Source organism: Vanellus vanellus (genome assembly GCF_965231255.1).
Source record: "Vanellus vanellus genome assembly, chromosome: 1".
Classification (NCBI taxonomy): Eukaryota; Metazoa; Chordata; class Aves; order Charadriiformes; family Charadriidae; genus Vanellus; species Vanellus vanellus.
The window spans coordinates 164,331,055-164,356,440 of NC_138905.1; the positions used below are offsets into that span (position 1 = coordinate 164,331,055).

At 41.0% G+C, this 25,386-nt stretch overlaps 1 protein-coding gene across 2 annotated transcripts in view; it reads left to right on the plus strand.

The window, feature by feature from the left end:
* Positions 1 to 242: 242 nt before the first annotated feature.
* Positions 243 to 25,386, plus strand: part of ABCC4 (ATP binding cassette subfamily C member 4 (PEL blood group)) — a gene marked incomplete at its 5' end in the record, with an annotated part of 152,379 nt that continues 127,235 nt past the window's right edge. For both annotated transcript variants that reach the window (XM_082495573.1, XM_082495574.1), the window contains 6 exons: positions 243 to 316; positions 13,938 to 14,048; positions 16,268 to 16,388; positions 17,029 to 17,253; positions 22,366 to 22,455; positions 22,894 to 23,057. In XM_082495573.1, the coding sequence (XP_082351699.1) occupies positions 243 to 316; positions 13,938 to 14,048; positions 16,268 to 16,388; positions 17,029 to 17,253; positions 22,366 to 22,455; positions 22,894 to 23,057 (785 nt within the window). The remainder of the gene's footprint in view (positions 317 to 13,937; positions 14,049 to 16,267; positions 16,389 to 17,028; positions 17,254 to 22,365; positions 22,456 to 22,893; positions 23,058 to 25,386) is intronic.

Here is a 25,386-nt window from a genome sequence, read left to right on the forward strand (position 1 = left end):
GGGGCGGGCGCCGCGGGGGAGCCGGGCCGGCAGGAGGCGTTCTATACGGCGGGAGGAAGGAGGGACGAAGCGGCGGGGGGGCTGGTGGCGGGGGGGGTGCCGGCTCTCCCGGAAACAGCGCCGGCCGGCGGCAAAGCGGCGGCGGCTGTCGCGGGTTGAGAAGTCGCCCTCTGGGTTCCTTCGCCCTCGCCGCCGCCGGCCGCCGCCGCTGCCGGGAGGGTTGGCGCGGCGCGGCGGGAGGCATGGAAGCGGTGCCCCGCGAGGAGAAGCCCAACCCGCTGCAGGATGCCAACCTCTGTTCCCGGCTCTTCTTCTGGTGAGCGCCCGGCGGAGGGCGAGGGCAGGGAGGGTGGGAGGAAAGGCGGGAGGAAGGGCAGCGGCACCGCGAGGTGCGGCCCCGGGGCGCCCGCCGGCGGGGACAGCGCCGCCCGCCTCGTCTCACCTCACCTCACCTCGCCTCGCCTCCCCCGGCCGCTCGGGCTGCGGGGCCCGGCCGGCTGCGGGGGGATGCGGCGACGAGCCGCCCAGCTCGCACTTCAGCCCGGCTTCCTCCCCGGGAGGGTCCGGGCGCCCCGGCGGCCGGCGGGGGTGGGGGGGATGGGAGGCGGCGGCCGGCAATGACTCTGCAGCAGCGGCTCAGGCCCGGCGGGGCAGCCGTGCCGGCCGGGGCAGCTCCGCGCACGCAGGTGGCGGCTGTGGCGGTGAGGCGAGGTCGCCTTAGGTGAAGGCGCAGCCCGCGCCGGGCCGTGATCCCCGGGACGAGCCCAGCCCTCAGCCGGGCGGGCGGCGGCGAGCGCGGCCCGTCGCTCCCCTTCGAGCACATGTTTGATTCCTTCGGTAGCTGCGGTACACTCCTCCGCCCCCTCGTCCGCGTTCCCCTCCGGCCCGGGATCGGGTGCGGGGCTGCTGCCTGGCGTTGTTGGGTTTCCCCGCTTGCATAACGGATCCCCGGACAGGTATTGCTCATGCCGGGTGAGGGTTTGCTCATCTCCCTGGCGGCCTGGGGTTTTCCCCCGCCGGGAGTGAGGTGGTTTCGGAGCTGCGTGGGAGTTTTCCCCGGTGCGAAGGGGATGGCTGGGCAGCAGCCTGGCTGCACCCGTCCACGCTGCGGCTGCGGTGGGCTGCCTCTGCTCTCGGGGGTGGGGGGGGGACTCAGGGTGTCACAGAGCCAAGGGAAGGGGTGTTGGGGTGTCCCCACTAACTTCTGTGGCTGTTCGTCCAAGGTTAGTGCTCAGTCTCTTGTTAGTGGGGACCTCGGCGTGGGTACGTGTTACTTACTCAAAGCAGAGAGGAATTGCGGGTCAACAGTTTGGTTGCTTTGAGATATGGTAGGGAAAGACGTGCAGCGCGAAATGGGAGAGCATCAGGCTTGTCTGTCTTAGCAGATCCCATTTGGAAGAGGGCGGTTACGGGGGTACCACTTATTCTGCTTCCCCTGCTGTCGGCTGATCCGGGGCGCACACGCTGTGCTACGTGGCGCAGGAGGGGGAAGGAAGAGAGAACATGGCACACGAGGCTGGTTTTTTGAAAGCCTCTGAAACACAAGTAGAAACTCTTTGATCCTGTAAAGCAGCACTGAGCAGGTGCAGAAATCCCTTTTGGAATGTAAGGGGATTTTAAAAGCCCCAACAGATTTTAGCTTAACAAATTTTCAGTCAAGGATGTATCCCTCAGAGGTACTCGGTGCAAAAAGAAAGGAAAAAAAAAAAAAAAGAGGTTATGTGCCTGCACAGAACACCTTGTGTTCGGCATTTTGACTTGTAATTTCTTCTTTCTCACCAGACATGCCCATGTTGGAAACATCTTTGCTAGGAAATCCAGACAGAATGGGATGAACCTCAGTTGGCCGCATAGCATTCCAGGGCTGCTTCTAGTCTGTTCCCTTTCCCTTGCCGGGATCTTGTGGTGTTACTCCTAGTTCTGCCAAAAACAACCCAGCTAGATGTGAAAAAGGAAGTGTTCAGTTCTCGTAGATAGTTTTCTGACTGCTCCTATTATCTTTTTTTAGGCCTTTTTTATTGATCTCCATGTATTGCAATGAAGTGTTAACAGCAACAAGGAAGTACCTTAAATTTCCTAAGTTTTAGGCAAGCACCTGAAAGATTCCTTTTACTCCAGACATGTTTGTAGGTTCTCGCTGTGCAAAGGGAAGAGTAGGTCTGTGCTTGTGAGGTGACAGGCCTGCTGAAAGTCCAGAGATCAACTGGGACTTCATGCTTTGCAGCCAGGTGGTAGTGTACAACTGTAGGGCTTGCGCTTTGGAAAAGGGTTTAGTGGGGTATGAAAAGCTTTAGAAGTTGCCCTATGTACTGTTTTTCAGGCTTTCATAGCAGTATAATTCACAGCAGTGGAAACAGCCTTTTAAAGTCTGTTCTCTTACCTGTGTGGCATGTCGTCATGAAAAATATCAGTATATCCTTGTTATTTATTAGTCAGAAAGCATTAGTATTTTCTTAGTGAAAATCTCAGCTGAAATGACGCCTGCAGTGGCTTAAATTGAGTAAGCAGGGGCTGTCATATTTCTGTAAGTTAATACTGTTTTACATAAAATCAAGGAAGTATTAAAACACCCTTCATTAGTTATAAAGGTAGCTTTAAGAATTGTTATTCCTTTCTACAAAGCATATAGCATCTGACAGACAGCTGTGTGAGTACAGCTTAATTTTAACTGCTGTCTCACACAGGATGTTCTGAGATGTTTTCAACTGGAGAAAAATAGTGCCTGAAGAGGCCTGCCCTGGGAGTAGTGGCAACCACCACCATGCAGTTGCTCAAGTGTGCCTGCTCTGCTCTCCAAATTCCAGGTGTTGGCTGCTTGTTGTCAGTGAGGGTAGAAAGTAGGGAATTGCAGACAGCTGGGCAAGTGTCCTTCTTATTTTTATTTTATTTATATTTTGTTCCGAAAGTGTAATTTCTCCATTATAAGGAAGCACCCTCTCGTTTCTTGCCAGTGGTGCAGAAGAAAAACTAAAATTGTTGCCTGGCAGAAACAGGATCAAATGCACAGGAGAAAAGAAGTCATGTTTTCATTGAATTATAAAACCAAGGTAATGAGTGTGTAGGCTGAAGACACATTCTTCTTCCATTGTTCAAAGCTTGTCTTCTTGCTTTTGGTTTGTGACTTTGACAAGTATGAGCTTGATGAACATTAAATGTTCTAGTAGTACATTCATGGGAAAGAGGAGCATCTGGGTTGTGTGTGAATATTGTTATTTATATAATGCATCCCTTGTGTAATGTTAGTCTGGATGTTACAACAATAAAAAACTATTTCTGACAGAAGTATGAAGATCAGGGCAGTTGCAAAATATTATTGTTCTCCATATCTCTCACTGAATTGTCTATATTAGTGTAGGATTAGTAAAGCCCAAATTGTTGTTCTGGATGTTCAGAACTTGCTGCAACTACTCACCTTCAGAGACACAAGTTCTCAGGCTCACCAAACTTCATTACGCTCTGGCTGGTAGTTCAGTTACAGAATTAGCAGTGCCTGGGAATATTTCTGATACACTTTGTCTGTGTTTTGTTGGTGTTTTTTTTTTTTTTTTTTTCTTTTATTGCTGTCTCCGCTTCCTGGTGGGACTGAGGGATTTGAAGGATGGATAGGAGTATTTGCTTTCTTTTTTAGGTCTGTCCAAGAAACAGAGAATTCCATCCAGTCCTTTTCATGTTTAAACAGCTATTCCATTGTAGAAAGTGTTTTGAATTTCAAAAGTCTTATATTCCATACTTTATGCAGTTAAGAATAGCACTTTTCACATCTTTTTTTTCTGCTGTGGGGGGCTGAGGATTATTAATTAATAACTGTACATGGTAAGAGTATTTTCTAACTATTAACCCATCTTTGAGCTTGCATGTTCATTAAGTAGAGGTATATTTTTATTTGCTTATAGTATTTGCTCTGTTGCTTTATCAAAGATGTTCTAGCTATACAGCAGTTGAATTTTTATGCGCTCTATTGTTCAGGCATCAAATCCACTTCAGCAAAAAGTTACAAAACGTGCTATGATTAAATTTTTAAAAGTCTGGATAACTTTTGGCCCATTAGTAACATGAGAAGGAGGGCAGCTGGAACACCCTGGAAAGGGTATCCAGTGCTTTTGTTCAGAGAAGTAAAAGAAATCCTGCTAAATTTCATATACTTATAATTTATTTTAAATAATAATAGTAATTACTTATCTGTTGCAGACTCGCTGTGCCTATGACAGGTTCTCTGCTCCTTTGGAGCTCTGGTCACTGTAAGCATCCTAAGGCTGGATCCCTTTTGACATCATCACTTCACATGTGGCAATTGCTACTATAACAGCAGCATTAAAACATGAATTGAAAACTTGCTCCAAGGCATCCGCACAGTTATGATTCCAAGGAATAAGCAATTGGTTTATCATTACCTGTTGGTGTCTAACAGCATTTTTCTTGGCTTACTAAGTATGTGCTTTAGGGAAAATTACAAAACCACTAAGTCTTCTTCACTGCTCTGACTTGGAGTGTAGTGGGAGAAGACTAAAAAAAATCTTTACCAGTGGATTTAAGCATGAACAGAATGGGGTAAGCACAGATACGTAAGTCCCAAGATTCTCAGTGTTGGCTGCACAGTATGTAGCTGTTTGTCTGACCAAACAGTCACGTCACACACCTCTCTTGTAGCAGTGTGAATAACTACATGCTTTCCTTAACTTCTTCCTCCTCTCTCACCCCATAGCTTAGAGTCAGAAGGCCCATTGACTGATTTCGCTGAGTAGGCCTAAGTGTCACCTGCATTTTATCCCTGTGAGTTGGCTGTCTTCAAAAGCATGTCTTTCCTTGCATAGAAAGAAGTTAGGCAAAGAATTTATCACCTTTTTTGGAAGTTACAGCCGGAGTCCAGCAGTGGCACTGTTAAAACTGATCTATGTTATTTACTGTGTCAGTGAATAGATTTGCCTGTGAGGATTTTGTTTACTTCAGGTAACAGATTAAAATATGAAGCAGCATCAGGCTTGGCAATTTGCCTGGGATCCTGTCTGATATCTAGTGAATTCTCACTGGCAATGCCTTAAATTGGTGATGGTGGTGACTCCTAACAGATGCCACTTTATAAAGATCTCTGAGATAGCTAATTTTTAGTTCATTTATTGACTTATTGGTGCACGATGATTGTGGTACTGTAAGAAACTCTGAAGAAGTATGTAAGCATCTTCAGTATAGATAAACAGGAAACATTTTCAGTAGCCAAAGAATGAAATCACACTTGCTTCTTTTTTTTCTCCTGATTGAAAGAAGAACAAGGATCACACATACAGTTTTTTTCTAAATATAATGCCTTGCTTGTTCATTTATCAGGTATTTAATATCCTGTAGTCAAATTTGAATCATTCAGTCTCTTGAACTACTGCATTAATTTGTAAGTTTGCTTGTTTTACTGCAAGGTAGCTGTATTATGCAGAAGAAAATATTGTTTGAAAATCATCATTTATGAGTTACTGATGTTAAAGTACATGGGTAAGGAGTGCTAAATAGATTATGTCAACTATGGCAAGTGTGTATAAACTATTGGAATGTTAGCATTTGCTATGTACAGTAAATATCTGCTTAGATATGTAATTAGATGAACTATTTGAATATAACAAAACACTGGGGCTATTTGCCTTGAAATGCCCTGTGTAAAGCATGCTGGATAATTTATGAGAGAAAAAGTCTTTTCTAATTCCTGCAAAACTTCAAAATTAGGAGTATGTTGTACTGTTGTTTTTTTCTTTTTTTCCCAAAATAATTTTTTTCCTCCACTTCTAGAAAATTCTTCAAGGCCTTAAGTAGAGTACGGGAGGGAGATTCCACAATTAGATTTTGGGAGTGGAAAGTTAAAAAGACCAATCATCTAATTTTTTGTATCCCTGGCACCCAAACACTTGTAATAGCAATGTGAACGCACAGGTGATTTTAATTCTACCTATTTCCATTACTTGCCAGAAAAGATGTTAATACAGAAATCGCTACCATTAGGTTTCGGCATTTGCATTTTTTTTTGGAAACTGAAACGGAGACCATTGTGCTCAACTAGACTTTCCACATAACTTTGGTTTCAGGGTTTGAGCCTTTTTGTTTTTTGGTTGCTTTTTTTCTATTCAACATGTATGTGAAATGTAACACAGTTTTTGGATGCGTTTTTCAAATGATGAAGAAACTGCCCACTCCAACTAAGTTGTTTCAGTAGTAATTAACCCAAGATTAGAAACTTGTTTGGATGACCAATTATTTTCTGTGAAACTGAATAGCTCTTTTCCCCTTAGCTCAATGGGATTACTTAGGCCCTACTTCATTAAATTGTATGCACTGAAATGTGTTGTTATTAGGCGTCACCTTCAGACCTTTGCATCAGATCTTTGGTATTTTGGATACTCTTCTTGGCATGTGAATGCTGGGTTTGGAACCAGTATTTTAATGATAGTTTTTGGAATGCCACAGGTACAGGTGATGCTGCTTCTCCACTTGCTGCTTCCAGGCCTTGCAGAAAATGTTAGCCACAGTATGGGGTTTTTCTGTGTTTTTTTTTTTTCCCCTCCCTTTCCTCATCCTGTTTGTACTTCTTGCCATCTGGAATATGAGGAAGTATGTTAGAGTAATCAGATATATCATACCTAGCTGATGCTGGGTAGATGAACAGCATGAAAATAGCCTGCAGTAAATGCAATCAAATACCAATTGAGTTACTGTTAGCATCAGAAAGTGGATGTTCAGCAACTTATCTGCTTACACTGGGCTGTGAAAAAGCAACAGCTTGGAAGATGAGGTGAAGCTGAGTATTAAAGGTTAATACAGTCTGGCATTGGAACTGGAAGCCTGAAGGGTGTTTTTGAGTTAATGTGGCTTTGAAGTAATTTCATTGTACTCCTATTTTTTCCTACTGTAAGCAATGAGAAAATCTACTGTTTAAGCCACAGTAAGCCAGGGAGGGAAGTTGCAACCAAAACACCAGTTGAAAAGCATCTGCAGAAACACCAGAACTTATTCTGTTTACTTTGTTAATTCTAGATGACTAGGGTAAGTGGGAAAAGGCGGCTTACTGAAGAGAAGGGATGAGCGTATGAAATAGAGATAGGTTTAAAAAAGAGTAATCACGTGATGACTACAAACTATTGCAGCGATAACTATGAATTCTTGCAAAATAACACTGGAGACTGCCAGTGTGTGTGTCCTTGTGTCTGTACATCCCATCCCAGCAGTGCTCCTCTGGACTGTGAGCAAGCACATAGCAGTGTTGGATTTGCACCGTTGGTGTAGAACTTCAAGTCATGAAGGTGGGTAATGAACAGTACAACGAAGCAGGTAGATACCTAAGGTAAGCTGCAGAGGATAAGCAATGTGGATTTATAATCAAAAGGTCCCATGGGAAAACCCCATTTATTTAAAAAAAAAACAACCCAGCACCAAAGTGGGTGATTAAAGAGAAAGAAATACGTGTTACTTTGCAGCTTAGTAGTTGAAGTAGTGCTTCCAAGCTGCTCAAGGAGATGAAATCCTAGTGTTATGGAAGAATTTGAGTAAACAAAGACTCTCCTGTGCAACTGTTGAAAAATAACTGGACATTGAGTGTAAACAGATGATGCTTGCAATGTAATGCACAAATAGGCTTAAGAGGAATGGGGAAAATGCAGTTCGTAAACCACCTCCTTAAGGAATTAGTTGATGGGAGTATACAGGATGTGGCTTTGACTGGGTGCTGTAAAATTACCCAAAAGTTAAACTTCTGCCTATAATTACAAATAAAGAAGGACAAAAAGAAAATATTTTTCTAATTGGAAAAGTAGTCCATGCAGTCTGATTTTTCTGACTTAGCCAGTGGTAAAGCAAGGGCTTTTGTGAAACTGGTGAGAGCAAAATTTTGCACTTGCACAGAGGGAGGTACTGTAATGTGTTAGTGACCGACTATGGTGTAACTGTTGAGGGGCTGCTCAGGGCTATTGAAGCCTGTGGGTGCGCCCAGGGCCCCAACAGACACATCCTTCAGCCTTGGGACATTTTGTATTTCTGTCAGCTTCATAATGTAATTGCAAATGCTTCTTGCCTGACCTTTTGTGACACACTTTCTGGGTTCGTGAAGAACTTGCAATATATGCATGGGTTTCTGGAAAGCTCTTCAAGCCTGCTCTGCAGTGTGAGAATGGTCCTTTTTTGAGCATTTACAAGCAGGACACGATCTAAATCCACAGATACAGCTGGTCCCATCTCTGGCTTAGCGAACCAGTTGAGCCAGACACTGCTGTTAGTTTAACGTACCGATCTGTAACACATTTCTTCCTTGGCTGAAAGGAAGTTCTTTTGGGACGCTAGCAAACCCAATTTAAAAGCTCTCTCATTTAGGAAATTTTATTTCATGTATGAAACAGAGTAGCGTGACTATTCTTATTGCATAATCACCCTGCCTTTCAGATAGGAGGGCCTGATTCTCTTACATGCTGCTTCCGTGAAAAAAAGCATGACTTGGGACCTCCCCTTGAGGTCTCGCTTCTCTTACGAGGATAAGAAAACACTGTCTTTCTCAGCTTTTTCTGCAGACCTTAGAGGCTTTCCAAAATCCTGGTGGAGTTATGCTAATTACAGCTGGTAAAAATTGCGCTTTCGTGAACAACCAAGTAAATTGTGGCTGATTGTGTTGTAATGTTACCGGGTGTGTAACGTCAGGGCCCAGGAGTAGGGAAATGCAGGAAGTGAGTGTTTATATTGTGGTCTTTGTGTATCTGCTGGTTCAGAAATGAATCACTTTCTTTTTTTATCAGTGCCCAAGGTAGAGGTGGAAAGCTTTTTGGGGTCTGAACAGTGAGTTACCATTTTGCAGTTGGCTGTCTCTTGGGTTTGCACCAGGTTACAGAGTGATTTTTTTCTTTTAAATTTATTTTTTAATCTTTATTCTTAGTGACATCAGTATTCCGCCAGTAACAGGGACTAATTCAGGGCTTCTTTCCAGAATGATGTCTTTGATCGGCTAATTGCCTCAATAGAACAGAGGCATTCCCAGCAGAACAGAAGGTACTCAGGATTCTTCCAGATATTCACATTTTTATGTGTAGTTCATGCTAGCAAAAATTTGGCCTACGGTCTTTGAAAGGCATCATGTGAACCCTGTGTTTTGAAAGAGTTACTAAAAGGAGGTGAAGTGTAAGAACCAAATAATTATTCAAAATTCTTAGCAAACAGGAAGGTACTTGGGGAAAGAGAGACTAAGGACTAAGGGGTCCTATTTTTGTTTAATTTGAACAGCTTCTTCAGAAAGATATATAGAAATGTGGGAGTGAGGTGCGAGTCTTTCCTCCCCACCATGTTTCTTCTCTTTTTTTCAGACAATAGATTGATAATGAGTCCATTTTATGTCCATCCTTTTGATAAGAGGAGTAGTATGCATCACTGTCTATATATTCCCTCCATTTATATATTCCCCCATCTATATATTCCTTCAATTTCTCAGGGTCATCTTTAAATTTGTTTATTATTTTAGCTTTTTTATTGAAGAATAATGCAGCTTGCACAGTTTTGGTGTTCATAACGAATTCTACTTTTCTGTGGGCTTTTTTTAATCCCCTCTTGAAGAGATCAGTGTTAGCTGATCTCTGTTGGGACAAAAGACATATCACTCTAACGAATAGTCTTTCTTTACCTCTAAGTTGAGGTTTCAGGGATGTTCTTTTTGTAGGCCATTGCCGTATTTGCCAGCTTCCTTTAACAGTCCTCTTATAGCACTCTTTAATTTAACTGAGCCTTCAGGCAAGAGAAGGGCTTGGTTCATTTGCTTGTTACGAGTGTGTGACTCAAGTAACAGCAGGCTGTGTGAAATAGTTGGTCTCAATTCTGCTCTAAGTGCAGAGAATTCCATGGAATGTAATCTGCATGTGGCATCCTGGTGGAAATTTTTACTTTAATGATTGAACATGAACATCTGCTACCTCTTCTGTCTGAAAGTAGACATTCCAGTGTGAAGTTCAGGACACGTCAGTGCGGTGGTGAAACTTGAACTGTTCTTGCTGTAATAAGAATTTGAAATGGACAAATAGAAGACCTCATTTTTGCGCTAAAAGCTCTTCAAGGACTCAGCATAATTTGAAAAGAAATAATTTTAACGTCTTCAAGTATGGTTTACAGTAATATAACATACTGTTAAAAGCTTTTGTACTCTTAAGACCTCCACAGCTGTAGCTCTTGCAGATCAGTATTTTGGGGGAGAGTAGTCAGAAAGCTCAACAACGGCTGATTTTTTAATTTTTGTTTCTTTTTGTGCATTGTTTTTTTCCTAACCCTACAGAAACTTGTGGACTTGTGCTGAGTCTTTGCCATGTTGTCCGTTCTAATAAATGAGTCACAAAGTGAATTGCCAGTTTTCTGCATACTATGGATTGGTTTTCCTTGCCTTTAATGTTAACATGTAGGTTGTAGTGCAATATATTACTGTTTTCAAAATTAGGATTTTAACTATCGGAAAAATGTGAGAAGCCCTGAATTTGCGCTAGGTCTCACTGGAACTAATAGTCTGAAAACCTTGAGACTTTTGGCAGTTTTTACCCTGCACTATTATCTCCATCTGCTACTTAATTTGGAAATTCGGTCTCATAGTATGTACAGTACTTGATTGCTGTGGACAGGGGGAGACAGAAGGGATTTGCTACAAACTGTAAGAACACAGTGGAAGTGGGTGTATCATCAGGAAGTGTTTTTTGAGAGTTTAAGGCCAAAGTATAAGCTAGACTTGAGACCGTTATCTTGCATCTGGTTATTTTGCAAGTGGACTACACTATGGCCGTGGTCAACACTGCTGCTGTTGGCTGTGACTACAGCTGAATCAAACTGACATCAGGTTAGAGCAGTTGCCCTCAACAGAAGCATTGCTCTTCCTGTGGCCTGGTTGTGGTTTTTCACCATGTTTCAAAAAGTATAAGTTAAGGAATGGTGATCTACAGAGTAACATTGACAGCGTTGTTTTATTTTTTTTGAAGTATATATTTAAGTATATTTTTAATATACTTAAATAACGGGCAGCACTATTCAGCACTGGTGAAGCCACACCTGGAGTCCTGAGTCCAGTTCTGGGCTCCCCAGTACAAGAGAGAGATGGACATACAGGAGAGAGTCCAGTGATGGGCCACAAAGATGATGAAGGGACTGGAGCATCTCTCCTATGAGGAGAGGCTGAGAGAGCTGGGACTGTTAGGTCTGAAGAAGAGAAGTCTCAGGGGGATCTCAATGTATATAAATACCTGAAGGAAGGGTGCAAGGTGGACGGAGCCAGGCTCTGCTCAGTGGTGCCCAGTGACAGGACTGGGGGCAATCAGCACAACCTGAAACACAGGAGGTTCTCTCTAAAGTTCAGGAACCACTTTTGCGTGATGAGGGTGACCAGCCACTGGCACAGGTTGCCCTGAGAGGTTGTGGAGTCTCCTTCCGTGGTGATCTTCAAAAGCTGTCTAGACATGGTCCCGGGCAACTGGCGGAAGGTTGTCCTGCTTGAGCAGGGGTTTGGACCACGTGACCTCCAGAGGTCCTTTCTAACCAACCTCAGCCATTCTGTGGTTCTGTAATAAATATCCTATATATGCTCCTTGTTAAATGTCAGAATGACATTTGTTTTCACCACCTTGGCAGCAGGAGCTAGTGGAATCTTGTAACCGTTTCCATAGATGTGAGGAGGATTTATCCCTGTGTCTTCCTGAAAGGGCTGCCTCATTCTCATGCTGAAGAAGTTGGGGAAGATAACTTGTTCTCTATCCTCTTCTGTCAGAAAGGAGACATGTGACTTGTTTGTGGAGTAGACAGTAGGCTAATAATGATGTTGCAAGGGGAGGAACACTTGGTATCGGCCACGTGAGTCAACTGAATTCTGCAGAACTTTCCCATAACTGTCTGTCCTGGAGCAATTAGAGTCTCTCTTCTTCAGCAGGCAGAAATTGTTTGAATGGCTTGGAGGTTATTTGTCTCATGTCTGCTTCTTACCTGTGGTTGGCAGCTAGAACTGAAGCCTAAGAAGAAATGTTTCAAGGGGGCAGATTCACTGTGTCAAACGAGGCAGAAGCTCTTCTGGTGGTTGGAGCAATTGATGTTTGAGACATTTTGTCAGGAGCTGTAGGGAAGTTGCAGCAGTGATTTGGGCCCTGATGCTATTTGACCATACAGTCCAAACAACAGACTTGTGTGACAAGTACTTTCTGTTCGGAACTGTACCTTTAGCATACATTGAAGACTTAATAACTCACATATACAGATCTTCAGTACTCACTTCAAGAATGTAAAAAGGGCTGTTAGGGATCAAAGATGCTCCTGTAAGGATAGAGACTTAATCTTTGAATGAGTCACATAAGCACTATGCTAACATGCTAAGTAGTGAAGGAAAAACGCACTCCCATTTGTTACATGCAGTTGTACCCTGGACCCTCTGAAAAAGGTTTTCACAACAGTTCTGTCTTCGAAGAAATTCTCTGAGTACCCTCTTCTAGGGTTCAGCCTTCCCCTCCACCTTCTCTAAAACTAATCAACAAACTTCTTATAAGCAGGCGTATACAAAATTTAACTGGAACATGCCCGAGCAAGAAATGCAAAGCTAGTTGATGAGTATTCATAACCACTGTTGTGGTTGTGCATAAATACATGCCCTCGTTGTAAACTGTCCCAGTTTTGAATTCTCCCATGTAGGCCTTCCAGAAAATAATACACTTCACCTGGTGTGAACACTCCTTTAAAAACCGTGTTGGTGAAGTCAGGGAATAATCAAGTGTCAGAAACTAAGTGGCAGTTACGAACTTTCACAGGCAATTGACATCAGGCAAACACTTTGTCATGAGTGCAAGAGTATTTTTTCCAAAACAGGTCAATTGCTGACCTCTTTGTTCTGATCATGTTGACCAACTGAGAAAATACTTGTAGGTAACAAGCCTGAGAGCCAAAATCCACACTTCTGGAAACCAAGTATCATGGATTCAGTAGAGAGAAAAGCTAAGTGGCAAACTACAAGTTCCCTAACTCCCCTGTTCCCACTAAACCATGCCTGTTTCAGAGGTGTCATTCTCTTTTGCTCCATCTTGTGAACAACTTGGTCACTTTTGTGCTTTCTGCCGTGCATCCGTCTGCTCTGTGGAGCACAACTGAAACTATTTGGACCTTCTTTCAGGCTTGAAGGAGGATCTAGGTGCATGAAAGCTAGTCTTATGGTTCCCTGACAGTATTATTTGATCTAACAGAATATTGCATTTTCCAACAAACCTACAGTAGCACTATTATAATTTATTTTCAAAGCGTGCTCATAAAAAATTGAACTTTTAAAAATCTGTCCACTAAAAAAACTGAACTGTTAGGCAATATTTTCCTTTTTTGTACCTACACACTGTGACAGTGTGCTTTTTGTTTGTATTTCCAAACATGGGTAAGATCAGTTTTATTAATAATCCATTATTTACCCATTTTTACATTTGAGTGGTTGTCTTTAAGTTACTGACCTTTGATACTCGTCAAGATGGCAGTTGAACAGCAGTTATTTTCCTCATGTAAATGAATAGCCACGCTAGTTACAAAAAATGTCTTTTAATATGTATTACAATTTTATTTACAACTCTGTCAATATTTTAATAGTTGGATTAAGTTCATTTTTTTTCCTAAATATTTAAAGGAATGCTAATTTTCCTTAATTATAAGGAAACACTGTAACAGTTGCCTTAAGGCCGAAGAGGAGCTGTGCTGGCTGTCTGGATGCCTGGGAGTAAGGTGCTGTGGGGCATAGCTTTAGGAAATGGGAAATGCTTTCCTGTTTGTAAAATGGGGGTGACTTAATTCTTAGGTAAGAGAGAAGTGCAGTAAAAATGTGTGGATGTTGAGTGATGCAGGAGAAGAGGAGGGAAGAAAGGGGTAAAAGAATTAAATTAATATGTAAAGAAATTACTCATTTGTTCTGCTGATCAGTTTATTAATAATTTATATTTAAATAGGTGGTTGAATCCCTTATTTATTATTGGCCATAAACGGAAGCTTGAAGAAGATGATATGTATAAAGTGCTGCCAGAAGATTCGTCAGAGAAGCTTGGAGAAGAATTGCAATGGTAAGGAGAAAAAGAATTGTTCTCTTTCATTGTATTTCTGCTGGTGAAGTTAAGAGTCTTATTTCTGTTCTAAAATTAAAAGAGGTTGTTGTAAAGTTTAACAAGGTCTACTGTTAAAAATGCTGAAGAACTAAAAGTAGTATTTAGAACTTGTTTACCATGGAAGCTTTTTAATTTTTTCAACTTACTCATAATGAAAATGAATTAGAGTATTTCCATTATGTCATTTATAACTAATTTGACAATTTGCAAAATGCTTGGAAAAGAAGACTTTTCATCATCTGTTACTGCAGTAATCTAATCCTTAATATATTAATGTGAGTATTCTGGCCTGTGGTAGAATAGCTATGGAAACTTTTTAATTTTCTCTGTGTAAAAGTGGGGAAAATGCTTTAGGGTTTTTTCTTTCTTGTTTTTGGTTTTGAGCACAAACTGAATTAAGTGACAGCTGTGTACCTTTTATATATGTGTTTATATAAAAATATGTATGTTGAAAATATGCCACTCTTTAGTAAAGTGGATAAAATGCCTGGGCATCTAAAAGCTTGTGTCTAGAAGGGATTTTTATTTTGTTATAAATACTTTTTCATGGGCTGTGTACCAATCATGTCATGGACCCAGGAGGATCTGTGTTTTTCTTTTAATAGTGAAATATCTTCCAAGAGTAACGGTTTATGTAAATTGACTTGAACCTTGCAATAGGGCAGGCTTTTGTCTTCAAATAATGTTTTGTTAAGTATAATTAGAGGAAGAGGTGTCTCCTTGTGAAAGGTGGCCTCTGTGTTAAGAAAGCGTGGCCTTGCTATTTCTTGCCTTTACATTGAAGGCAGAGCAAATCAACTTTCCTAATAGTTTGGTTGTGAGGAGAGACTGCTCAAGATGTAAAAAGAATCCAGAAACAAAAGGTTATGACCAGGTCTTACATCATCCTGCTCTGGATGAGTTAACTGAAGAAATAAGGTCAGTGATAAGTTCATAGCAGCTTTTAACATCTTCATAGCTGGAGAGCTTTGCCAAATTCCATGGTTGTGTCTTGAAGCAGTTCAGGGAGTTTGCTGTGGAGAAAGATGGACTCTTTCCAATGATTCTTACAGTAAAAACACACGCTTTCCGTGAGTCAGGAAATGGCAGAAAATACAGCACGCAAAAAAAAAAGAGCGTATTTTAATTCTTTAGTGTACTTGGCCAAGAAGCAGAGAATATAATTCATAAATAGCCACCTAAGGAAGTAGCCTTTTTGCTTGGGCCAATAATCCACAGAATTCGTACACAGTTTCAATTCTGATTCTGAAGCATTTAGACACTAACTCTATAATCCTTGTAATAAAAAAAGAGGGTAAAAACGAATTAAAAAAAATGTTTTCTTATCCATGCTGTATGCTTCAAACTTGTGTGCTTTGTTGCAAAATAATTTGGCTTTCATGCCTTAGACTCATCTCAGCCCTCAAACTAGCAAGGTCAGAGGGTCTGGCAGAAAATATTTAGCTTCCAGAAGCAAGGCAGAGTATCCTGTCTGACAACAGCATGCTTAAGCTTACGTCTGCTTAAGTTCTGATACTTTCTCATTAAAATCATGCTTGTTATTATTGTCTTTGGTTTTAATGTGAGCAGATTGTGTCCTACTTGTGGGCAGACACATAGTAACGCAAAGGTCTTTGCCACTCTGCTGTTGTAATCCTTGCCTTTAGAGAGATGTGTGGAGTGTTAAATGACAAAACTGCTGCAGACAGTTCCCTCAGCTCTTGTGCCATATTTGATTGTCCTCATCGAAGCATGTGGTGGGGGGAAAAAAAGGGCCAGACATGAGAACGGCTTGTGCATCACAACCTGTCTGGGGAGGTGCAGAGCTTTTAGGAGGTTAAAGACTCTCCATGCCATCTCAGTTCAGTTCATAGTCAGGAGATCAGACTCCTAACTGAGGTGAGTAGCTGTCTGAACTGAGAGGAGAAGAAGGAAAGAAAGGGTTCCTCATCTGCAAATATGTCAAAGGTGACAGTAGTCAACAGTGGTGAGTTGTTTGTGATTCTACAAGAGCAAATAGGTCTATAATAATAAGTACTGTGTGCTTATGTGGATGAGAAAATATGACTATCTGTTAAATTCTTTTTGTTGTTGTTGTATAGAAGTAATCTGGCTGTAAGCCTGAAAGTGTTTTATTTCAGGTAATTGCCTTGTGATTTTACTTCTGTCCTCCAGCATGTTTGCATTTTGCTTGTCAGGTACTGGGATAAAGAGGTGCAAAAAGCCAAAAAGAGAGGAAAAATTCCACACTTAACAAAAGCCATTATTCTTTGTTACTGGAAATCCTATTTAGTTTTTGGAATTTTCACAATGATTGAGGTAAGTGGTGTAAAATGTCATACAACACACTTAGCTAACAGCAATGTGAAACTTGGCCTATTAGATTGCATGATACATACTGGTGACTTAATGCTGGGCTGTTCAGAGAATCTGTAATGTTCATGTACTCTCTCAGAAAAGTGAAACAGAGGTACGGCCCCGTAGAGACTGCAAAATTGAATTGTAACTGGGATTATGGATGTGTAACAGATTTCAGTGCCGTATTTTTGAGACATTACAAGCTACTGACTTGCTTTGTAGGACTTAGCTGTATTTTATGTATCTGAGTGGGGTGCCTCATAGAAAAATGTTTTTTTTGCTGTCTGTAAATGGCTGTAAAGAACACACTGTCATCTTTAAAAATGGAAGTGTAATACATATCCATGCAATTTTTATAACACCAAAGTCTATCGGTAATTGAGAGAGTTCTTTTTAAAGATTCAGCTAAATTTTAATGTGGAACATATTTCTTTTGGATTATGTGTTGAAAAAATTGGCTTGACATTTTAGAGCACAATAAAGGCAAAATAATGTGGGATGTGACTTGCAGTACTTGGCCCTTGTTTGCCTGGTTACAAACTTGGGTAGCATGGTATGATAGGAAATTTTTAATACTTTTCCCCCCTTCTTTTTCTTTCAGGAAACCCTCAAAATAATTCAGCCACTATTTTTGGGAAAAATTATTAGTTTTTTTGAAAACTATGATCCCTCAGATGAGGTAGCTTTGAATTTTGCATATTGCTACGCAGCTGCTCTGTCTGTGTGCACGCTTGTTCTAGCTATAATGCACCACTTATACTTCTATCATGTACAGCGGGCTGGCATGAAGCTGCGGGTAGCTATGTGTCATATGATTTATCGGAAGGTAAGCAAACCTGTTTCCAGGTATATTTGGCATTTGACAGCGATTTCGTTCGAAGAGTTTAAAAATACAGTTGTTATGTTCATGCTTGCAATTCCATCAAAGTTACTCATTTGTAGAAATGAAATGCATGCTAATGTGTGTCAGACCTTAGATGTATATATGTGCTTTTGCTCTCTTTTTGGTAATATGGTGTCTGAGTGATAGCTTCAGTCCTAGCAAAGGCGGTGAATTAAATAGCCCTAAAGCCTAGGAGGAGCTGCTGATTTTGTGCTGTTGGAGAGGAGCCCCCCACATTGCTGGTGGAAGGTTTGTGTTCTGGAGCGGTAAAAGGCCGTAAGCATACAGTAGGGGAGAGGGGCAGAGCTCCCAGGGGATGCTCTCAGCGTACAGCAGGGGAGAGGGGCAGAGCTCCCAGGGGATGCTCTCAGCATACAGCAGGGGAGAGGGGCAGAGCTCCCAGGGGATGCTGGCAGTTACTCAGCCCTGCCATTTCATCCCTGGGGAGCACGTTATGCTTGCCGGTCACCATCTGCTTCACCACTCTCAGTTGCCTGGGAATTGCTTCACTGTCCAATTCCTATGCCCCCACCCCCTCTTTGTTGTGGTTAGTGTTGGGATTTATTTATATTTTCTTCCAGCAGTGCTGCAGAGCTAGTGGGTGTCCTCCTCTGCGGGGCAGAGCGGCTGCCCCCTCTCTCGGGGCATCCATCAGGTTAGTTCAGGGAGAGGCAGTGGTACTGCGGTATTGCTGCTGCCCCCCCCCCCCCCCCCCCCCAGGCTGGAGGGGATGGACGCTCGTCATCTTCACAGGCAGGTGCCTTCAGTATTCCTCCTACTTGGGGGGGGGGGGAAGAGAGGAGTGGGCAGACGAGAGACCGTTCAGAACCAAGTGGAATCCTAGAGGTAGGGTAGAGCCTTTTTCTAGCATCAGTTACTAGTTTTACTGTGGGAGCACTGGAGTTCTTCACTAAAGCCAATGAAGTGTGAGAAGGGATGTGTGTTCAGTAAGCTGTGGTTTTATTGCTGTCTATGTGTCCTGATGAAGAAAAAGCTGTCCTCGACTACAGGCAGAGCTGAGGCTGCTGTCAGATGGAAAGTGGAACAAGAGAAGTTATGGATAATACCTACAGGAAGGAGTTGAGCAACATCCAGGATGAAATGCTGACCTTGGTGTGCTCTGGGGAGCAAGCGACCCAGTTGTAAATGTCTGATTCCCTCTTCTGAAGCTATTGGCAATACCCAAAGCATTGAGCCTGTCTCCGCTTCCAAGCACGAAGTCCCTGCTGGGGGTGCCGGAAGGGGAAAATGCAGTAACTTTCTAGCTTTAGTGCTGCTAGAATAGTGTCCTGCCAGTTCTTACCTCAGCAAAGAAGTCTAATTGAAGGATCAGCATTGTAAGGTTTCTTTAGCATGTAAAGAACTCCATGTTATTTTAACCATTAAACATAGGTATGATCGACTGAAGGCAAACACTTACACTACTGGTATAGGTCATGCGAAGGTTTTGGGCTAAGCAGTAAAGTGAGGAGAGTAAAAATGGCTCCATTGTAAGTGTTGATTGCTTTTCATGCACATATTTATTCTCCTCCCTCTTCTGATACCTTGGAAATTATCCTCTGGGAACTCGGCTCTAACATGGCACACTGCTTTCTTGTACATAAACATCTCTCTAAGGTATTAATTTACTAAACTGATTATCATAACAGTTTGAAATTCATGAAATATGTATATAGCGATGTTGTTTGTTGCTGTGTTGATATTAGCTTAGAAGCTTGGAAAAGAAATGTTCATAATATGCACCCTTATTTCTGGAGATGTGATTAAATGGAAAATTAATCTCCCCTCATCTCATAAATGTTTACTCCTGGGGGTGAAGGCTGAGGTCACAGCAGAACATTGATAAACCTTTCTAATAATTTGTCTTCATTATCTGAGGCTTATAGATAGGTCATACTTTCTCTTTATCCTCATATATGCTTTTGAAAGAATCTGGATGCTAATTTACCAGCACTTTTGCATTGTTCATTAATTGCTGTAGTAAATAAAAACTTGGATTTGCAAGGATGAGTGAGTTGGATGAGAGAGCATCCTTAATAAAGAACTTCAAATGCTCATAATTCTTAAGTTTTAGACTCTTCTTCATTTCCTGGAAAGTTAAAATCTCATTTACAAAAAGCCTGTATTCAAACTCCAAGTTGTTTTGTGATCAGTAAGAAGTGTTAATGTTGCACACAGGAAGCTTGTAACAAAAATGAAAATGGAATCTGTCTCATGACTCACAATCTCATGTTTTAAAACCAAAGGCTACTTATTGGAGTCTGATTTTATTTATTTATTTTTTAAGACTTAACTTCTAAAAGCTCTTTGAGGTTCAGAATGAACACTACAGCAGTTTAAGCTGTGGAGTAGTTGGTTGAGACAGAAAGCAACCAAAAAGGTGTCAGGAGTTATTTGGCTGAACAGTTATATTATTCATTTTTCTGATCAGTTCTCCCTTTTTAATGTGCTTTTGAATTAACTATTTGGGGCAGGAAGAGATTAAAACATTAAGATGGGAGTACAGAAGGCAACTAATGGTTAAAGAATTAAAATTGGGCCAGTGCAATTACATCGGGGGGGAAAAGAAGTTTGACCTGAGACATCAAGCATACAAACTACTCATTAGTTCATGTAATTAAAACCTATTTTCCTTGAGAAAGGGTGCTTGCTGGGAAATAAATCTGTATGGAGAATTTATAGACAGAAAATCAAGCAGTTCTTTGTCCTGAAAATAAACATCATTGGCAAATACGAAACAAAATGTAAATTCAAACTACAGTTGCTTTTCAAAAAGGTGTGTGGCTCCAGATAATCTTCAGTGGTATTTCTTACCTTTGGAGTGAATTTATAACTGTTACAGTCAAAGCAGTATTTAAAGCCACAGTTTACTGGATTTGGCTGGGATAGAGTTAATTTTTTTCATAGCAGCTCGTGTGGTGCTGTGTTTCGGATGTAGTAGCAAGGAAAACTACCAAAATGGGACTCTTCGGTAGAAACTGGTTATATAAGTAAAACTGCTGTTTTGTGTCCAATGTTTCCATTTCCTTCTGTATAATTTGCAGTCTAGACAGGTCTGTTCAGCCAGGAAAATGTAAGGCTTATTTCACTTAAAAAATAATACAAAAATCAAAAAACAGGCTACTTCAAAAGTAGTTTTAAAGCAGGAAGGGAAGAAGAGACTAAAGTTTCATTGCCACTGATGTTGGAAGCGGCTGTGTCTTCCCTGAGAAGACACAGACGAGCACCTTCCTTTTGGCTCTGATGCTTGCATGGTTCCTCCTGAGACTGTCTTGGTCAAAATGAACTGGGCTAGGACGTTTTGAAGCTGCTTTTGCTGCTTGTGTCTGAAATAGCTAGGAAGAGGTCAGAAAGGTGACTCAGGTGGTGGGGCTGAGACAGACCCAGGCCGTGGGTCACTAGCAAGACACCAGTGCAGTGTTCTCCTGGGTGACAGGTGGACCTCAAATAGCAGATATGTATCTGCGTTGTAAAGGAGTAAGTAGCAGTAGGTACTGTAAACACACCCACAGTTGGTGGGCAACTTCTTCAAACACACGTTACTTGAACTCCCATTGTTATGGCCTGTAGATATCTAACAGCTTCTCTAGGAGCTTATCAACCTTGATCTGTGGTGTGGAGTAACATGATAGAAATGTGGATGTGCTGTGGCTGCATTACCTGCAGGCAGCTTCGCGGGGGATTTCAGATGTATAAGAGGCAAATGGCTTAAGACAGGGAACGAAGCAATGATTTTTCTCAAATAATGAAATCTCGTCTCTCATATACCCAGTATCCTAGATTTATTATTGGAATATCAGAGGAATTTCTTAGCAGAGTTTTAAATGTGTCTGCCAGCTGGTTTCAATGAAATGAGGGTTGGGATTCTCTCTGGGATTAATACCTTTGTAACCCGACAGTGAGGTGCAATGAATGTAAGACACCGTTTGAATGATGCTTTGAATAGTACTTTGATGTCTGATGTTCTTGCACCTGATTTAAAATACTGGAACAATGTTTTTGAAACAATTAGTGTTTTCAAGTTAGGTTATCGATCAAAAAGGAATCCTAATAATAACTGTTTAGAGAGGGAGAAGTAGATGTGCACCACCTAAAAATGTGAACTGTTTTTGAGGAGTGATCTATTCCTGTTACAGGAAAATGTGTAACATGTTTTGTGTATTTTTACTTGTGCTGCAGAACTGTGTTTTCTTTATAGCAGGTGTAGAAGGAAGTGGGGTCTGTGCTTTGCATCTTTGAGCTCTTTCAGTTTGGATTTTTGCAGTAATGTTCAGACTGTGTGTTTCCAGATGTGAGTTTTTGGAGGGGTCTTTGTATAATCACATTCTATTTTCTACTGATAAACTTATATATTAAACTATAAAAATATTTGATATTTACTCTTGTTGCTTTTCATAGCATGTGCTAAACTTTTAATCTAATTCAGAAATCTTATGGTTTTATAAGAGATATTAACAAGGGAAATATTTGTAAAGGGATATTAACTCTTATTTGCAAAGATTGAAAGCACAGTTTGCAGTGTTAGCAAGAACTGATAGTGTAAAATGAATAACTTGGGTTTTTTGTCTTCTGTCAAGAATCTCATTCAAAACAGAATTCTTTCAATTGGCTAAATGTTGTCCTGATTTAAATTTGGTCTTCAGGTGGAGTTTTTTGTTCTTGTTTTGAACAGATGCTCACAATGTGGGGGAAAGCAATGCAAATGAGAAGTTTCAGGCTCTTTTGTTTAGTTTTAATAACTTGCTACGTTGGTATTTTCCCATTTTTAATCACTTCAGATGGCATGAAGATAATAATGGCACTTTTGTTCTTGCAGTTCTTCCCTAGACTTTTTTTTTTTTTTTATAGGCTCTTCTTCAGGACTTTCTTCAGAATATTTAACCTAACCCATATGTTGACTAAGGTTCTTGAAATGTGCCCAGATGATCTCAGGCAAAAGCCGAGATGTGGCTTCAGCTTTTGCCCCAGTATTGTGTTTGCGTATTGAGTCTTCTGTGTATAGGTGTACTGTGCTGTATGAGCTGTGACAATTTGAGGCTGTTCTGACTTTTTTAGGCACTCCGTCTCAGTAACGTAGCTATGGCAAAAACTACCACTGGTCAAATAGTAAATCTTCTGTCAAATGATGTGAACAAATTTGATCAGGTAAGAAGTATTACAGATCTTTCTGAGGGGCTGAAGAAATTGTGGGGTTTGAGTTAAGAAGTTTTTGTACAAGTGATTATTAAGTTTTTCTTATGAACTTTTCTTCTAGTTGTTTCTTGAACATCATAGGAATAGAAATATTCTCTTAAAACATGGGAGGAAAACATACCCCCCTCTCCCCCCTTAAATATTTTCCTGCTGTTTTCCAAAGCTCAGAGAAATGTTGATGCATGAAGATAAAACAAAATCAGTGTGATAATTTGATTACTTTCTGGAGGTTAGGCACCTCTGTGTACATTTAGGTCTCTGAATCTGGTGCAGAATTCTCACTGAATGTCTCAGTACCTGCAGCAAGCACACGTGCTTCCTGAACTTTGTGTTATTAGGATTTTTTGCAAAGACCAAAAGCTAATTTTTGTTTCTTAACTGTTTGCCTAGGTAACAATTTTCTTGCACTTCTTGTGGGCTGGACCAATTCAAGCTGTAGCAGTAACAGTACTTCTCTGGATAGAGATAGGCCCATCATGTCTTGCAGGAATGGCAGTTCTGATTATTCTTCTTCCTATCCAGACCTGCATTGGTAGACTTTTTTCTTCCCTAAGGTAAGGTCACACATGTTGTTTTGTAGGTATTTTCTGTCCTGGGTTTTAAAATGTGCATACTGGACAGAGGTGGAGTATTGCTCTGAGATCAGCTTCTGTCTGGTGAGGTTTTTTGCATTGTCTTTTATATTTGCCAATGTTGTTCATAGTTGCTAATGTGAGATTTGTGAATTCCTATTTAGGAACTTCAAGTGGTTTGTCTTCCAGACGTGCTGAAAACATGTGCTACTCGTTAACTCTTCAGTATATTGAGAGAGTTGGGCTACATCTGTAGCTACCTTGCTCTAGATCTTGGCATAGAATTGTGTAACTCCTTGAGCTTTGCCTTCCTGCACTGATGCTCAGGGGGTGGTTACTACAAAGGCAATACTGTCAGTCCTGCTGTAAGTTTCACTTACTGGGGTGGTACATGGGTTACAGCAGAAAGCTCTGAAGGTTTCGTGTTCAAAGATCTTGCTCTCTCTCCTCCAAGACAAAGACGCAGAGAGGAAAAAGGGGAAGGAACTGAGAGAGCAAGGAAGAAAAAAATTGTGAAGGTGGTTTTGATGCCAGCTATGAGGTTTCTAGCTGTAAGGTTCTAGGCTGTGGACATATGAAGTGAGTTTGCAGTAATTTTCCCTTATCAAATTTAATTTTGGTTTTCTGTGACTTCATCCTAAAAAAGAGACTTGTCTCAAGTGGGAATATTGAATTATCTTCAATGTTCTCACTTCCTAACTTTCTTTTTCTTGTGTAATTAATCATGCTCTACTTACATCATGAGTTTATAAATGGCTTTTGTATCTAAATGGGAATATTTTTGTGTTCCTTTACTGTGTATGCATATGCTTAGTAGCCTTGTGCATCTGTTGCATTTGTATTCAGGTTGAATGGGTTCCTTCTGACTCTTTGGATAAGTAAAACTTTTTTCAGTGAGTTACTGTTGTTTTCAAGTTGTATTTTAAGGCAAGTTTTTAAGAGTTATTGAGACTGGCATTGCCGTTGCATGGCTAGGTATGAAGAGAGAGCTGAGAATAACAAAATGAGACCAAGTCGTAGACTTCCTTCTATTTGTAACCACTGTGATAGTCTTCAGTTATTATGCTCATGTGCTATTTCTCAAATAATGAATCATTCCACATTCTCTGTCAAATGCTTAGGGTTTTTTTTTGTGATAAAACCTGTTTGTAGAATAGTTCCAATATATTCTTACACATGCATTTTCACTGCATGTATAATATGCATGCATAAGCATCAAGCTACTTCACTGTTGGGTTTTCTGAGTTTCACATTTTTGAGGTTTTGAGCTTTGAGTCAATAGTTAAAATACTTAGCACTTAACTAGTGCCTTATCCATGGTGGTAAGCATTATTATCCCCATTTTACAGATGGGAAACTGAGGCACAAAGAGATTAAGGGACTTGTCCAGGGTCAGACAACAAGGTGACAAAAATCTCTTCTTGAAGGTATGTATTTTAAAAGTTAACTAGTGGCAATGTAATGTTGTTTGGGTTTTTCCCCCATTCATTAACAGCCACTTGTTTGGATGCAGTGCAAGGGAAAAAGTTTGTTAAGCAGAAAAGCTTTTGCTTGTCTAAGTGTGCACAGATCTTTGTATTTGTGAATAGAAATGTGCAGTGAACAGGAGTTAATGGAAAAACTGAAATGGATTCCAGCTCTGTGATGATGAGTGTGTTCACACGGCAATTGCTGGGAATCTGCATGGATTGAAGGAAATCAGCCTATGAAGAAGTAATTTAAGGATTAAAGCTTTTGCTAAAACCCAGGCACGCTCAGTGTGGCAGCTAATTTGTGCTATTATTCAACATTGTACTTATGACCCAGTGTTGCAAACACACACGCGCACCAGTTTATGATGCAGGCAATAGTTTCAGTGATGTAGGAGTTAGCAGAAATGGACTCAATATGCTATGAAATGGTATACACTGTATTACGCGGTATTACTTTTACCTGCACAAGTATGAGAAGTTTTACGAAATACACATGACATAATATCTTATTTGAGAAATAGTTCATTTATTGGACTGAAGACCGTTTTATGTATATTTATTCACAAGAGCTCAACGCTTTCACTGCTTAGCCATGCCACTGTAATATTCTCACTTAAAGCCCTTTTAATTTTCTTTAAGAGAAAAACTATGTGAAACTGTTGTGTCAGACATGATTAAAACCCACCAAATATGCCTCATGAAAACAAAAAGGAATTCTGCAGCTAGCTTAATTTAGCGTGGTTATTAGCATCATAGAGGGGACTTCTCAGACATTTGAAGAATTTTCAGGTCTTTTCCTATTGTGCTCTTAAGCATGCTGTGTGAGCATGTGTTTCCCA